This window comes from Sturnus vulgaris, chromosome 6 (assembly GCF_052056855.1).
Source record: "Sturnus vulgaris isolate bStuVul1 chromosome 6, bStuVul1.hap1, whole genome shotgun sequence".
In the NCBI taxonomy this organism is placed as follows: domain Eukaryota; kingdom Metazoa; phylum Chordata; class Aves; order Passeriformes; family Sturnidae; genus Sturnus; species Sturnus vulgaris.
The window spans coordinates 10,817,460-10,832,622 of NC_142248.1; the positions used below are offsets into that span (position 1 = coordinate 10,817,460).

Consider the following 15,163-nt stretch of genomic DNA (forward strand, 5'->3'; position numbering starts at 1 on the left):
CCACTGAGAAGGAAAAAAAATCCTGGGAGAGTGCACAGCCAGGACAGCTGACCTGAACGGACTGAGGAATATTCCATGCCATAGGACATCATGCCCAGTATAACTGTAGGGAGCTACCTGGAAGTGAGGCCGATCTGGATTCAGGAAAGGAATCTGACATTGGTCAGCATGGGGTGAGCAATTGTAGTGTGCATCACTTGCTTTTCTTTCCCTTTCTATCATTCTTATTATTCACTCTATTACTATATTTTACTTTGTTTTCAATTATTAAACTGTTCTTAAACTATGAGTTTTACTTTTGATTCTGTGCCTCATTCCACTGGGGCAGGGCGGGAGTGAGCAGCTTCATGGTGCCAGCTGGGCTTAAACCACCACACAGTTGCTAGGATATAAAAATAAGACCATTGCTACTGCTCCAGTAAAACTTCACAAGAGTTGTCCTTAACTAGTGATGCTAATTGTATCTCTAAGTACAGCTGAAAATTGCATTGTTTGGGAAGTGAGCTTGATTTGGTTACATGTTAGTACCACGCTCAGACAAACAGAGCTGGCACTGAGCAGCATCACTATGGCTGATGGACCATTAAAAAATAAGCCCTTTTTGCTTCTGTAAGAAAATGGTAATTTTCAGTCTTGTGCATCAGTGAGTGATGACTGCATTCCAGTATATTTCTTTTCTTTATGCCGTTTCCAAAAGAGAACCAAAGGGAAAGTGGTACTTATATTACCCAAGAAAGTTTTACTACTTGAATCATTATAGTGGCACAGATGCAATTAGACTGTGAAGTCCCTCTCTGGAAATCCTTATTTCATGATAATGTTGTTCCAGTCAGAGATTTAGTCCTTGGAATAGGCTGAGAAAGCAGCTCAGTCTCTTACCAAGAAGGGTGGCCTTTAGAGACATTTCATACTACTCTTCTATATCCCAGACTTGATGCCTTCATCTCTCAGCTCCTCTTCCCTTCCTCCTTCCCCTACCTGATGTATCACCATTTTCTGTCTGGTAATAGGACTGGCTGGACTGTGTTTGGTTGTGGAAATATAACCTCAGTGCTCTTGATCTCTCTGACAGAAGAGCCTGCATGTTCCACATTGTACCCCACTGATCTGTTGTAACCTATCACTACTTGGAAAAAATCTTCCTTCAGTTAAATGACAAAGAGCAAACCTTGGCAGTTTTTCTGTCACTCTGAGAAGTGAGCAAGTCTGACTTATAGTTTCAAATAAAGACTTATTTAAATACTTCCAATCTAGTACTTTGTGGGGAGAGGTAAAAAAACCCAACACACCAGAAAACCAACATGTTTCACCTAAAAATATATTTTTTAAATGTGCAGATACATCATAAACATAGTCACACCAATTTACATCAAAAGCAAAACAACTCAAACAGGTAGTGGCATGTATTCACATGCAGATGTCACATCCCTTCCAAGCTGGTGTCATTATTCCCACCTTTGCAGCCTGATGCCCAGATTGTTCTTGGACTGCAACCTCGTTGGCACAGTGACCTTTGACTTTTTCCATACTTCCCTATTCTACATTCATCGGTGTTCACTGATATATCAGAAAATTTGTTCTGAGACTGAGGCCTGACCTACATTACTTTTGTCCTGTGGTAGAGCAGCAGTTTTGTCTTAGTACTTTATTTTGCTTTGGGAGGGGCTGCTCTACACCTGCTAAACAGCTTTTTACACACACCAGACAGCACAGTGGTGTTATAGCCTTATCCTCATGAGTTGGATGCAGCAGTGCTGGCAAACAAGGGTGGTCTGCAACTTCCAGCAGGAAGCTGCTCTAATGAGAATTTTACATACTTGCAACAAGTAACAAAAGAATCAATACAGTTTAAGAAAGTGGTCTGTTAACAACGTTAGAAAAATAAAAGTCACTCTTTTAAAATCAAAAATAGCTCTTGGAAAAATGGATCTCAAAAACAGACCTAGAGAAGAACAGTCAGACACAGCAGGAATTTCCTCCAAAAGACAGACCATCATTTCCATTCAACAATGGAATGTTGAATTACCTGTCACTCTAAAGTCAGGAGCTTTTGTTTGACCAAAAAAGGAGAATAGCCCCTTTTTTCCCTTGGATGATTCCAAACACCCAATCTAAGCTCATCAAATCACCTGTGTCAGAAATTAAATTCATACAGTCTGTTTGAGGTCAGTTTAAGGTCCTCTCACAGATTTTACCACACGAATTTGATTTTCAAGCTCTGCTTTGACAAAGTACATCCTTGATTGTTGCAGGATGTGATTTGAGACCCTGCTTTTTTTTCTTTGTGGGAAAGCAATCCCCATCACCTCTGTAGTTTCTATTCTTCTGTGAATTGTTTCTCTCTATTAAATTCCATGGCTGGTTTGATCGAAAGACCATCCTCATTCATTCTGTAGTCTTCTATTGCTTTCTCCCTTCTTAGTTTCTCCATGTCTGCCAGCTGACACAGCTCCTCTGGCAGCTCCATGCAAATGGGCTAATAAGGAAAAAGAAACAGAAAATAAATCAAATCAATACATATGTTAGATCCAAGGACGAGCTCCCTCTGTAATTAGCCAATGGAACACAACAATCCTGCTATCACATACAGCACAGCAACTTATCTTCTGCAGCTTTACCATGAGTGCTCTGGGGATATCAGCTGTGGTGCACATGGGTGTGGTGCATGGCTCTGAGGTACCAGAGCTCTGCGTGTGAACTGGCACCTCTTAAACAAGAGGACTCTGCACTTCTAGGAAAATACTTGCTTCTGTGCACCAACGGATTCCCAGGCATCTGCTTCTTTGAATTTAAGTCCTAAACATGAGAACAAATCTGCATTTCCAAGTACCTAACAACCATCAATATGAATCCACGAGGAGGGTTAAAAAGGTAGTACATGTAGCTCCTTTACTGGCTCTTTTCTAGTGACAGAGCTGTAGAGAAACAGAAATACATTTTCCTAGGTGTCTGCATCCACAAGAACAATTACTGCTGGCAGACACTTACACTGAAAATGCAGTAACTGCCAAGACTTTCAGGGTGGGAAGTTTGTGTTCACTCCTCTCCCTCAGCAGGAAGGAAGATTATCAGTTTCTGAAAGACACGGAAGAGGGAAGCTGAGGGTTTTGATAATGAAGCACTGAGGATCAGAGGTCACTGCTTTGCATCTGGTTTGTGGGTAAAAGGTCAGGGAGCTGAGGAGGGAGCTCAGGAGGGAGCACCCACTGTTCAGAAAACTCAACTACCGCTTGCAGGTGATGACACAGGAAACCACAGAAACTGTCCACTTACCTTTCCAAAAACATCAGGATCAATGAGATGCCTTTCTTTTCATTTCCTTCCTTTTTATTAGTTTTTTCTCTATTTTCTTCTTCATCCTCTTCTGCCAGTACTACATCAACAAGAATGTTGCATTATCTCTTTTGGCTGCTGTGAACCACTGGCAATACTTTACTGTTGCTTGTAAATCAGACAGGTACATGCAATCATGCAAAAGTCTCAAATCAAGCACTCCTGAATATGTTGAAAACCACAAGGATGATGTGACCCTAGTAGGAGATGTACATTTAGCCAGCAAGTGTTTCTGGTATTTTGCCACTCCACATGTATTGCAAACAGATTTCAAATAAAGTAGAAGAAACTTTTATTTGTGTGATGTACTCACAAGAGATAGAAACAACAGAAAATTATTAACAGTGAAATGACAATGAAAATGGCTACTTTTACTACCCATACTAGATTGCTAAGGCAGTTGCTTCAGAAGGCAACTGCTTTAGAATGCAGGAAGTATGATAACCAGATAAGATATCAAATCGATCTTCAAAATACCATTTAGAATACCCAGGATCAAATTAATTCCTTGGCTAATCTTATGGAATAGATGGATTCATAAAAGGATTGTCTTCAGCAAGCTGAGAACCACTTTAAAAATATTACAAATAGCCCAATACAAAGCAGAATTTGTACTCTCTTCCCTTTAACAAGCTGTTCTTTTCTCTTGTGTCATGCCTACTTTCGCATGCATTTCACATTGGAAATTCACATGTCAAACTTTTTTTTTCCCATGAACTAGGAACAACCTTCTTTTTTTGGCAGCTTGCCTCTAAAGAGAAAAGATTTTCAAATATGACCTCCTGTCTTATATCTGTGAAGCAACTATGACCTCTTGTGGTTATCTAATCTACTCCTAAATCCTCAATAATGGGATTTACTGCTCTGAGCCCTTAAGTAATTCCCAAAGGATTCAAATCTGTGCTTCAGTGCTTTGTTAAATCAGGGCAAAGAAAAATACTATTTTTTTCATGAAGATAGAGCTGCATTCTCTTTTCCTAATAAATACTTTAAGACATTTACAACTGCAAAAATGAGGCACTAAAAGGATTTAATCATGTTAGTTCAGTCTCTTTCTGCTGAATGGGGATGTTTGACCATGCACTTTTCACCCAAATTTAATACCAACAATATCTTACACAGTTAGTGCAAGCTCTCACAAGGTTATTTCATTGAGCAGACAGAAAAAGACCACGCCAATCCCACTGCTTGTTTGGTTTGCACTGATCTGTTCTTTCCAGTAGTGCAGTAAGTCAAGCTCTTTCACCAAAAATCTCATTTCCTCTACTTTCTGCTTTAAAAATTAACAAGCAATTACAGAAGTGTCTACTATCTGGCCACTCCAAGGTACCTGAGCATACACTACTTCTGTTTCTATGTAACCAAAGATGAAAAATGTTACTTTATTTGATTTTTCACTTTTTTTTTAAGATAACAATTCTAAGAATAAATAAGGACAACCAGATAACTCAGTCATGCTTTTATAGAAATAAAAATATTTGGTCAACAAACATTACTCAGAAACAGACAGTGTATGCAAACCAGCTCAGCAGTGAAGTTGATAGATAGGAGAAAAATAGAACAAGATGTGGGGACCAAACACTCTTACCAAAACAAAGCAACTCTGTCAGCTCCAGGTACCAGCACTTTACACCTGCCTGTCACTCTTCATATCCTCACACATCTACACAGTCCCTGTTGAGCCCAGTGGTTCTCAGTCTCTGAGGAGAGAGAACAGAAGGTGCAAATGACTGTGCTCATGCCTTAAGAGCTGCAAAACTCACCATCCACTAGGCAAACGTGGGGTGGGTTCTGCACTGCACTAACAGGAAATGGAGCTAGGTAGATACAGACACCAGCACTTCTGCTGCTGCACACAGGAAACAAGGTATGAAGCATAAAGCAGGGTGTACAGCTGCACAAAAGGAAGCTTCTGTAACTGGGTCCTCCAGAGTTTATCCATCAGAGCCTTAGATCCAATCACTAATCAGAGAAATAATCCAAGACATACCTACCTTTGTGCTCACAAGGTGCTCTCCAGACCCAGCACAATAAACATTTAAATAAGCTGTTAGGTCAGACATCAAGTTATCCATTAGAGATGAGTGGAGCAGTGGCAGGTACATAGCTTTCAGAACAAATGCTTTAAGCAGAGGAGCTAGGAAGGGTCTCAAGAACCATATATCAGGATTCTCCTGTGTATCCCAATGCAGATGAAACCAGTTGTTTTTATGGTTTAATCCCAGCCACAAATTAAATACCATGCACCTGTATGGTCACTCCCCTCAACCCCCATCATGGCAGGGAGGAGAACTGGAAATAAAACGTAAACCTTGTGGGTTGAAAAAAAGAGATGTGCAGTGTGCCATCATTGAGCAGCAATCAGCTCCCTTCCAGGTAACTCCTTTGGTTTAAATACTTGTCATGGTGTTCTATGATGGTATGGAATATCCCTTTGGCCAGTTTGGATCACTTGTCCTGGCCATGCTCCCACCTTTTTGTGCAGCTCCTCATGACAGAGCATGGAAAATTGAAAAGCCCTCAGCTTAGAGTAAGCACTACTGAATAACAACTATATCATCCCTGTGTTGTCAACACTATTTTCATAATGAATCCAAATCCCACAGCACTGTACCAGTTACTAAGAAGAAAATGTACTCTGTCCCAAGACAGTTACTGAAGTGAAAAAAATTTAAGAAAGCTTTTCATCACAGACTTCCCCAGTTTACAACGTATTTCCTGATGTTGATCTTTATTTTCAGTGCAACTGAATGCTTTCAGTATCTAAGGCCATCTGTGTTGGTTAGAGAAGCAGAAGTTTGGAAGGAGGGATTGCTTCCTAAAAAAAAAGCCAAAAACCAAACAGAAAAAAAAACAACCAACAAAAACACGAACCAAAACCCAACACATACCTATTCCAGCATTTAATGCTAGATTCTCTCTCATCTATCTCTGAAACTAGGCTGGATTCCTAAGAGCTGAGATAAAAGACCTAAAGGCAAGAAAACCACCTCACATGAAAGGAGCTGGGGAAGCAGCTAAGGAATAGTAATATCATCAGCAATCACAACTAAAACCAGAAGAACATGAAAATAAGCCCCAGTTAAACAGCATGACCATGACACCCTCAGCAAAACTGCACTACAGAGTGGTTTACACTGGTATACTTATTGCATGCACATTACATGGTCATTTCCCACTTTTAGTCTTCAGAGGAGTAGGATGATTTGGTCTGGTACTAAGGAAGGCATGTTGTCATTTGGCTTAGGTTTGCTGTAGAGAATTCTCAAAACAAATTTTGAGAGACACTGTTGGAATTCTAAAACTTACATAAAAATAAAGCTGTGTTCAAATTAGAGGTTTCACTGAGTAGTTTTTATAGCAATATCAACATTTAATCCAGGCTTCTGAGAAATATTTTAAGTCTATGAACAGGCAACACAAGCCCACTTGTATTTACTGAGGAAGTTTAAAGACCAGAATGAAGAGAGAAAAAATGCTCTTGTAGGAAAGAGATTGTTCCTATTCGGTAAAAAATCTTGCCTATATAGTGAGGTCTTACTAAGTATCTAATATCCTTATTTAATGGCTTCTTTAGAAGTTTTCTCACCCCACCTCAATCCCTCCCCAGCACAAAAAGGCATGGTCAATCCCAGCAAAATGATAGAATCATATAATCATTTAGCTTGGAAAAAATCTCAAAGATCATCAAATCCAACTGGTAAGCCATCACTGACAAGCCCACCACTAAACCACGTCCCTAAGTGCCACATCTACACATCTTTACCTTTAGGGATGGTGACTACACCACTGTCCTGGACAGTCTGTTCCAATGCCTGACCACCCTTTCAGTGAAGCAGCTTTTCCTCATATCCAATCTAAACCTCCCCTGGCACAACCTGAGGCCATTTCTTCTTGTCCTGCTGCTTGTTACCAGAGGAAAGAGACCAATCCCCACCTCACTACAACCTCCTTTCAGGTACTTGTAGAGAGCAATAAAGTACCCTCTGAGCTTCCTTTTCTTCACACTAAACAACTACAGCTCCCTCAACTGCTCCTCATAGGACTTGTGCTCCAGGCTTTCCACTAGCTCCATTGCCTTTCTCTGGACATGCTGCAGCATCTCAATGTTCTTCTTGTAGTGAGAGGCCTAAAACTGAATGCAGGATTTGAGGCATGACATCACCAGTGCTGAGGGGACAATCAATGCCCTGGTTCTGCTGGTCACATTCTTTCTGGATTTTAGTAAGGCTTTTGGTACTGTCCCTCAGAGCATCCTTCTGGAAAAGTTGCCCAACTGTGGGATAAGCAGGTTCATGGTGCTCTAGGTGAAAAACTGACTGAAGGACAGAGCTCAAAGGATTCTAGCAAATGGAGCTACCTCTATCCTGCTGGCAACTGGCACCAGTTGAGAGATACCATTGGTATTCCTTGTGGTTCAATTCCAGAGTGTGATCTGTTCAGTATATTTATCAACCATGTGGATGCAGGAGTTGAATGCACCATTAGCAAGTTTGCTGATGGTACCAAACTGGGAGGTGCAGCTCACCCTTGAGGGACAAGAGGCCTTGGAGAGGTTTCTACATAGATTGGAGCACTGGGCTACAATTAATGGGATTAAATTTTCCAAGTTGAAATGCCAGATTCTGCGTCTAGGATGGAATAACATCCAACACAAATATATTTTGGGAGAGTAGCTGGAAAGCAGCCTTGCAGACAGGGATCTGATTGCCAGCAGGCTCAGTGGGAGTCAGCAGTGTGCCCGGGCATCCTGGGAGGCATCAAACACAGCATCACCAGCTGGTCAGTGAAGAAGAAGGTGCTGAGCTCCTCTCCCTGGTATCTAGTGACAGAACATGTGGGAATGGTTCAAAGCTGCACCAGGGGAGGTTTAGTCTGGATATTAGAAAGCATTTATTGGCTGGAGGGTGGTCAAACATTGGAACAAACTTCCTAGAGAGGTGATTGATGCCCCAAGCCTGACATTATTCAAGAGGCATTTGGACAATGTCCTAAATACCAGGCTTTAACTTGGCCAGCTATGAACTGGTCAGGCAATTGGATTACATGCTCATTGTAGGTCCCTTCCAGATGAAATAGTCTATTGTATCAAGTTTATGTTCCCCAAATCTTAGACATTCTTAACCGATCAAGCTTTCCCTTATGTCAGTTGTTCCCATCTGAAAGATTAACAAAACCAAGGAAAATTGAAAATGACAATTTGGCTGCTGAACTGCACAAGAATTATTTCATTCTAATAGTGCTGTCAATAAAAGTTCCCCTTTTCCCCGCTTGACTCAGGATTCATTTTAAGCAATTTGCTCTGTTGAAACTAGGTTTCAGAATTAGTAAAAAAATATTAAGATATCCAGAACATTTTACCACTCAAGTTATATTTAGCCTGTGTTGTACAATCTTTGTGGTTCTTCAAAACCTGAATTTCAAATGAGCTATTAGGAAATACCAGCATAAGCACTGATGCCAACTACTGCTTGCACCTGTCTCTCAAGGCAGTGTTACAAAATGTCCTTAACTGCAGCAATTTAATCACTGCTTACTGCCTTGCTCTTAAAAAAGAACCTCACAGAAACATCTCAAAATGGGCTAAGGACAGCTAACAACTGAGTGTTCAGAAGGTGCCTCATTTAATCACTCCATGAAGTCACTTGTTGTCTGCACTTCATGATGGCACCCCACTGGAAGGTATCTTCACCAGTAATGTGCAGACATGGTGCAGAATGAAGCCACGAGTTGTCATTGAAAACTGCAGAACAGTTGCAGAGCATCAGCAACCTGTGATGGAAGGGATCAATATGCCATGACCAATGTCCATTAATCCAAGGCAAAGAATGTGGAGGTTTGGCAGTGGGGTTGCATATTAGAAGCAAAGTATGCTACAAGCAAATTCATCACCATTCTGACTGCATGCAGTTGCAGAGCTAGCAATCTGACTCCTTAAAGCTGTAATGTAAAAGGGTAGATTAGGTTTAAAGAATGACTTATGTGAGTTTTATGTTGTATTTGTCTATGACTCCTTCTAGCCCAGTACTATTAGTATCAGAATAGAGTAAACATACAGTGATATTTTCCCAGAATACTTACAGTTTTAACTTTTATCCAAAGCCTAAAATAATGATGCAAGATAAGGAAAACATGATGAAATAATAGGTAAGTTGTCATAAACCTTTTGCCTATAAACTGATTTTGCCAGTATGACTCATCTTTGACAATGCATAGAGCCAGAAGTAAAGCAGGCAACAGCCTCCAGCAGCAACTGCATGGCATGGTGTTTGCTTTTTTCTATTCCTGGTTTCATCCTTCTTACCTGTTTGCATTGATCTGTGGAATAAATAGCAGCAGTGAGTTCTTTACTTGTACATTTTATGATTAAACCTTGACTCATAGACTCACGGACTTCTGTCTCATGGAAAGTCTCTCTCAAGCTCTCAAATTTTCCGTGTTTTTTTCAGCACACACCTTTAGGAAGAATTGTGGTATTTACTTTGGTAGTACACAGATATGCAACCCACGTTTTACAGTAGGCAGGAGTTTCAGAGTGTGAAGATGCCCAGAAAGCAAGGATAGGGATGTAAGCACTGACAACAGCCAGTTGCCTGCTCACTATGCAGCTCTTTAGGCTGCTAGAGCCCAACAGGTACACAACCCCTGCCCACAAGGAAGTCAAATGTAAAATAGCAGTATCAAACTTCCACAAACTTTATTAAAAGTTACTTCAAGAGGTTATTTTTAAACTATTTTAAGAACACCAGTGGAGAAGACGGTGAACATCAGAACACCACTACACTCTAAATGGTGTGTTAATTTTATTAGTTTGTTTATTGTAAGGAATAAAGTGTTGCAGCCACTGGCAAAAAGCAGAGATAATTTTTCAAATTATGCAGGCAGGATTCCATGTAAACCAGAGTTCTTAATTCTATTGCTGCTTTTTTTATGCAGAGTCTCATTTGTGCACCCAGCCTGTTCCCATTTTAACAACACTGAGAAGCTGTCTCTGGGAAGTGCTTCACAAAAAGCATCTGTGAAAATTTGCCCAGAAGCACTTCCCAGTTATTTTCCCAGCAGTACAGAGTAGAAGACAAGACAGCTTAATCCCACAATACCAGGTACATCACAGGATACCTGAAATCAGACTATGTCAGTCGCTTACTTCCATTAGAAGTAGGATTCAGGCCAAGGAATCAGAGTAATTCAATCTCCAAGCCTAGAGAACTGTCAGTGCAAGGAAAGCAGGCATGGCAGCTCATACCAAGACAACAGAACAATGAGTGCAATTCTGTGTACTTTGGATCCTAGTGTGGGTAGTTCTAGTTAATTATTTCCACTGTTTCTGTTACATGTTCTAGTCAGTACCTTTGGGAGTGCTGGTGGGAATTTTCAGCTCTATCTTTTTCTTACAGTCAAGACTTAACACCGACTGATATTTGAGCTGTAATGAAATAACATAATTTTTAAGGGCAAAAGGCCAAACTAGGATTAGAAACTAACAGAGAAACCTGTGCCATAAAAATTACAAATTAGCCCAGTTTAGGGCTTTGAGGAGTTACTACAGGCAGTCATATCTATGACAAGAGTATGCAAGCACAAGTCATACATAACTATGTATAACATATCCATGCTCATTATGAAGGATCATAGCCATTGTGTTACTTTCTTCTCTTCAAAAGGCTCCTAATTCTCCTGTTAGTCACATATTAATCACCACACCACCAGGGCCAGCAACAGCAAAATCAGATTTTTGTCATAACTTGGCCTGTTCCCTCATTTTCACCTCTGCTTTTACCAGCAGATGCTTCCCAGCAGTGCTGGGTGCCTGTATTTGAAGCTGTTTCTACAATTGTGCAAGGGGCAGAAAGAACAAAGAACATAATGCACAAGTTGACCTGGCTCCTGCTTAAATCACAGTTGCCTCAGGTTGTTCCAAGTTTGATCAAGAACAGCTAATACATCTTTAAAAAAAAAAAAGCACATTAAACCTGCTGCTGTAATTGGGTAGTAACTACCTTTTAAAATGGGTCTACGCAAGATTCTATCAGCCTTGCCTGCAGTTTCTTTCTAGCTAGAACAAAGCCACAACATTTACACGGTTCAACAACTGTCACATTCTAGTAATGTTTACCTTCTCTGAGAATGCCCTGAAGTTTCTCTTGGTTAAATTTTTGTTCCCAGCCAGAATACCTTTGAAGGATACCTGCGTATCCAAGATACTGAAGGACACTGTTCTGATGAAAGAGACAGTCTGAGACACAGTAGCAGCCATGCATGACTTGAAGCATGAACTGTCTGGTTTAAATGCCTACAGTCTAGAGCATGACCCCAACTCTGTTATTTGACAAAAAACCTGACTGTTTAAAAGTGAACTGCAGCACTACCTTTTGTTGTTATAATGCACAGTGAAACAAAAAGGTTTCAGCTTAAAATATTACATGCACTAAAAAACAGAGTGCACCCTATTTTCCAGGTTTGGCTAGGGAAGGGAAAAGATTGTTGCAAAGACAAAACTAACAGACCACATCAACCCTTGCTAATTTTTTTTTTTTTACTCCTGTACTTTGGTATTTGAATTGTTAAATATAAAAGTGAATGGATAGTGAAATAGCTGAGACACTTAGCATCTCAGCTGTGGAGAATATACAATAGCAGACTATTATAAAATGACCAAAGTATATATTTTATGTAAAAGGAGATGTAGATAGAATTGTTCCCTGGAATTGTTCAAAGCCGAGCTGGGTGGGGCTCTGAGCAACCTGGTCTAATGCAAGGTGTCTTTAGAATTAGATGATCTTTAAGGTCCCTTCCTACCCAAACCATTCTATAATTCTATTTTCTCTCTCACTACCCAGGTAAATGCAACTAACTTTTCTTAAGCCTAGAGAGGCCTTGCACTCCTGTCACCATTCTGTGAGAACAGAACGAGCTGGTCTGGGATCTGTGCCTGTGTAGGTCCACACCTGTATACGTGCCACAGCAGGAACACACAACCAGATCCGTGCCTGACAGCCAGCACAAATCCAAAGGGCAACAGTCTTACTGAGCTTGGAGTTATCTATCACGTATGGGCATTTCAGGTACAAGTATAAGATAAAAATACGTTACCAAGAGAAATGCTCACTGGCTGAAGCACTTTGATTTCTCCAAAAGATCAGTTGTGCTGCTCAGCCACTTTTATAGTTGGTAAGAGCTAAAGGATATACATTTTGGAAAGCAGGCCTGTTTCCTTCCAATGTCTGCAGATAACAAGCTCTGTACCTACCTTTCTGTTACCATTGTTCTCTCAGAATACATCCTGTTCTGATACAGACAAACCAAGAGATAACAATCTCTGGGAAAAATGCTGTCTGACAAAGACTAAGTACATTGCTTGGCTAATATCCACATTACCTCAGAGGGAATATTTTGAGCTATCTGAGGCCCTGAGATGGCTCTCTAAGGAAACACAAGGAGAACTCCATGGGCCACAATCTGCTTGGTTCTGTGTCTGCTTGTTTGTTCACATCAACAGCTTAAAGTGCACCTGAGCAAACAAGACAACTAAACCTTATACAGAAGTTATTAAACATTATTAAAATGTCCACGCTGGTGAAATGTGAAAGAAAAATATTTCATGTGATACCCTCTGCCTCTGTTCAGAAAATGAAGTGCTGCATATGAAGCAACTCAATTTAGTGTGCATGGTTCTTACAGAAGATCCTGAAGCTGCCCAACAATAAGCTTATTTTCCAAAAAAAGCCCTTATCTCAGATAAAAATTCAAATTTATTCTGAAAATATAAGGTGAAAACAGAACCTGAACAGATGTTCACTGCATAGATCAGCAAAAGTCTTAAGGTAAATTGGAGTCCAAGGTACAAAGAATGAAGTATCTAACCAGAGCCCAATAACCGTGCATATTAAATATCTGTCTTCACCCTGAATCAATAATATCTGATCCATTAGTTAGGTATGGTAATTGGAGAGCAATTATACAAACTCACCAATATGAAAAAATCAGTTGCATCACTGAAACTTTACTGTAGACAAACAGCAGTAATTAAAATCATAAAAAATGGTAACTTCACAGGACCATAAGGAAGAATAAACTATTCAAATAGTGGTCTTGTGAGAAGACTCAAAGTAAAGCCAATCTAGGAGCAGGAGTTTGAAATATATTTTTACTAGCTTTCCGAAGGCACACTTAGAAATGTTTTGAGAGCATCTATATAACTCTAATTTCCCTGTGCAATTGTTCTGGAACTGTTCCACCACAGGTGAAATGCTCATAGGAAATTCGCCCTGAAACCACAAGCTGACAAGGAAACGAACCAAGGAACACTAATGGGAAGCAAAAACCAAAACCAAAACCAACTAACTAACCAACCAACCAACCAAAACCAAAATAAACAAACAAGAGAGAAAAAAATGGGTGAGAGAATTGTAAACAATACCTTGGAGGAGCCTTTTACCTTGGAAGAAGCCTTATACCCAGCACCTTGTTCACCTCTTCAGAGCTGAGGAAACCAAACTTGGCACAACTGAGTTTGAAAATCAGAATTATACTCATTGATGCAAGTACATCCCATCCCTTCTCCTCCTGTGAAAGGAAGGAAGCATTTCAATACACTCAAAAAGCATTGCTGTTCCCTTCCCTAAATCCGGTTAATTCAATGACAGAAACAATGTATATTCTAGTGCTGAAAAGCAACGTTTGGACACTTTTTAAAGACTAGTTAAGTCTAATGACTTAAGCATCTCATCAGTATATATCAGAAACAAAGTCACTATTGAACTACAACTAATTAATTTGCAGACTATTACCTATAGAATAAAGCAAGTACATTAAAAAAAGGCAGAATGGAGTAAGTTAATCACTTGGTAAGTCCAGTAGATGACTTCTATCTAGTTGCCCCTCTGCACTTTGCTCCTATACCTGAAGGAAAGCAGATGCCAATAGAAATGCACAGACCTTTATACATTAGAAATGTTTTTCTTAAATAATTCCATATTTATGCCATTAGTGCAGGAGGCTCAGATAAACAGATCATTTAACAGAGATGGTTTTGCTTTTGTGAATAAAAGTAAGACCAAGTTAACATGAACTTTAAGCATTTTAACTTCCCAGCACAGTCCATAAAGGAAAGTCTTGCACATGTACAACAATATATACAATGAACTTGCCTTCAGGATGTAAACAGGGGGCACTCTTATCTCAACTGATTACCTTTGAAGTAGTTACTTTCATTAGCAGTCTCATTGGACATTAACCATTGTTATTTAACTAGTAAGCTTTAATGCAATACAGTCCCAAGACCTTTCCAAAGTAAGTTGTAATTATGATTGTTTCACTTATAAATAATTGGGGAACAAAAGCTGTGCAATTTATACACCATTCTAATGTCTACTGATTTTAGGAGGAAAAAAATGAAACTGGATAATTCAGATGTGACCCAGAAATTGATTTAAAATGCTGAACTACAGGTGGGCATGACTCCTTGCCCCAAAATGCAGTAAGCAAAGCTTCACCATTGACTATTCCATGACCAAAAATTATCCTTAATTCTGGAGTGCTTCTGCCAAATTCCAAGTTCTTCACTAACATGAAGGAAGGTAAAAAAAATACAGACATACATCAGGTTCCACTCTTTGGGGTAAAAGCTTAACATTACCACTGACCTGCTGGAGAGCAGCTCTGCCAGGAGGGACCTGGGGGACCTGGTGACACCAAGGTGTCCCTGAGCCAGCAGTGCCCTTGTGGCCAAGAAGGCCATTGGTGTCCTGGGGTGCATCAGGAAGAGCAGTGCCAGCAGGTCCAGGGAGGTGATCCTGCCCCTCACCCTGGTGAGACTGCATCAGAAGTG

At 40.1% G+C, this 15,163-nt stretch overlaps 1 protein-coding gene across 1 annotated transcript; it reads right to left on the minus strand.

Annotated features, from left to right (window-relative positions):
* Window positions 1-1,304: 1,304 nt before the first annotated feature.
* On the minus strand, window positions 1,305-14,566 carry EXD1 (exonuclease 3'-5' domain containing 1). The gene is given in 11 exon segments (XM_088166589.1): window positions 1,305-2,343; window positions 2,345-2,476; window positions 5,328-5,507; window positions 8,789-8,797; window positions 8,979-9,010; window positions 9,013-9,076; window positions 9,815-9,978; window positions 10,684-10,759; window positions 12,722-12,818; window positions 12,930-13,041; window positions 14,527-14,566. Coding segments are annotated over 11 exon segments (1,038 nt in total). The 3' UTR covers window positions 1,305-2,211.
* Between the last annotated feature and the right edge of the window lie 597 nt (window positions 14,567-15,163).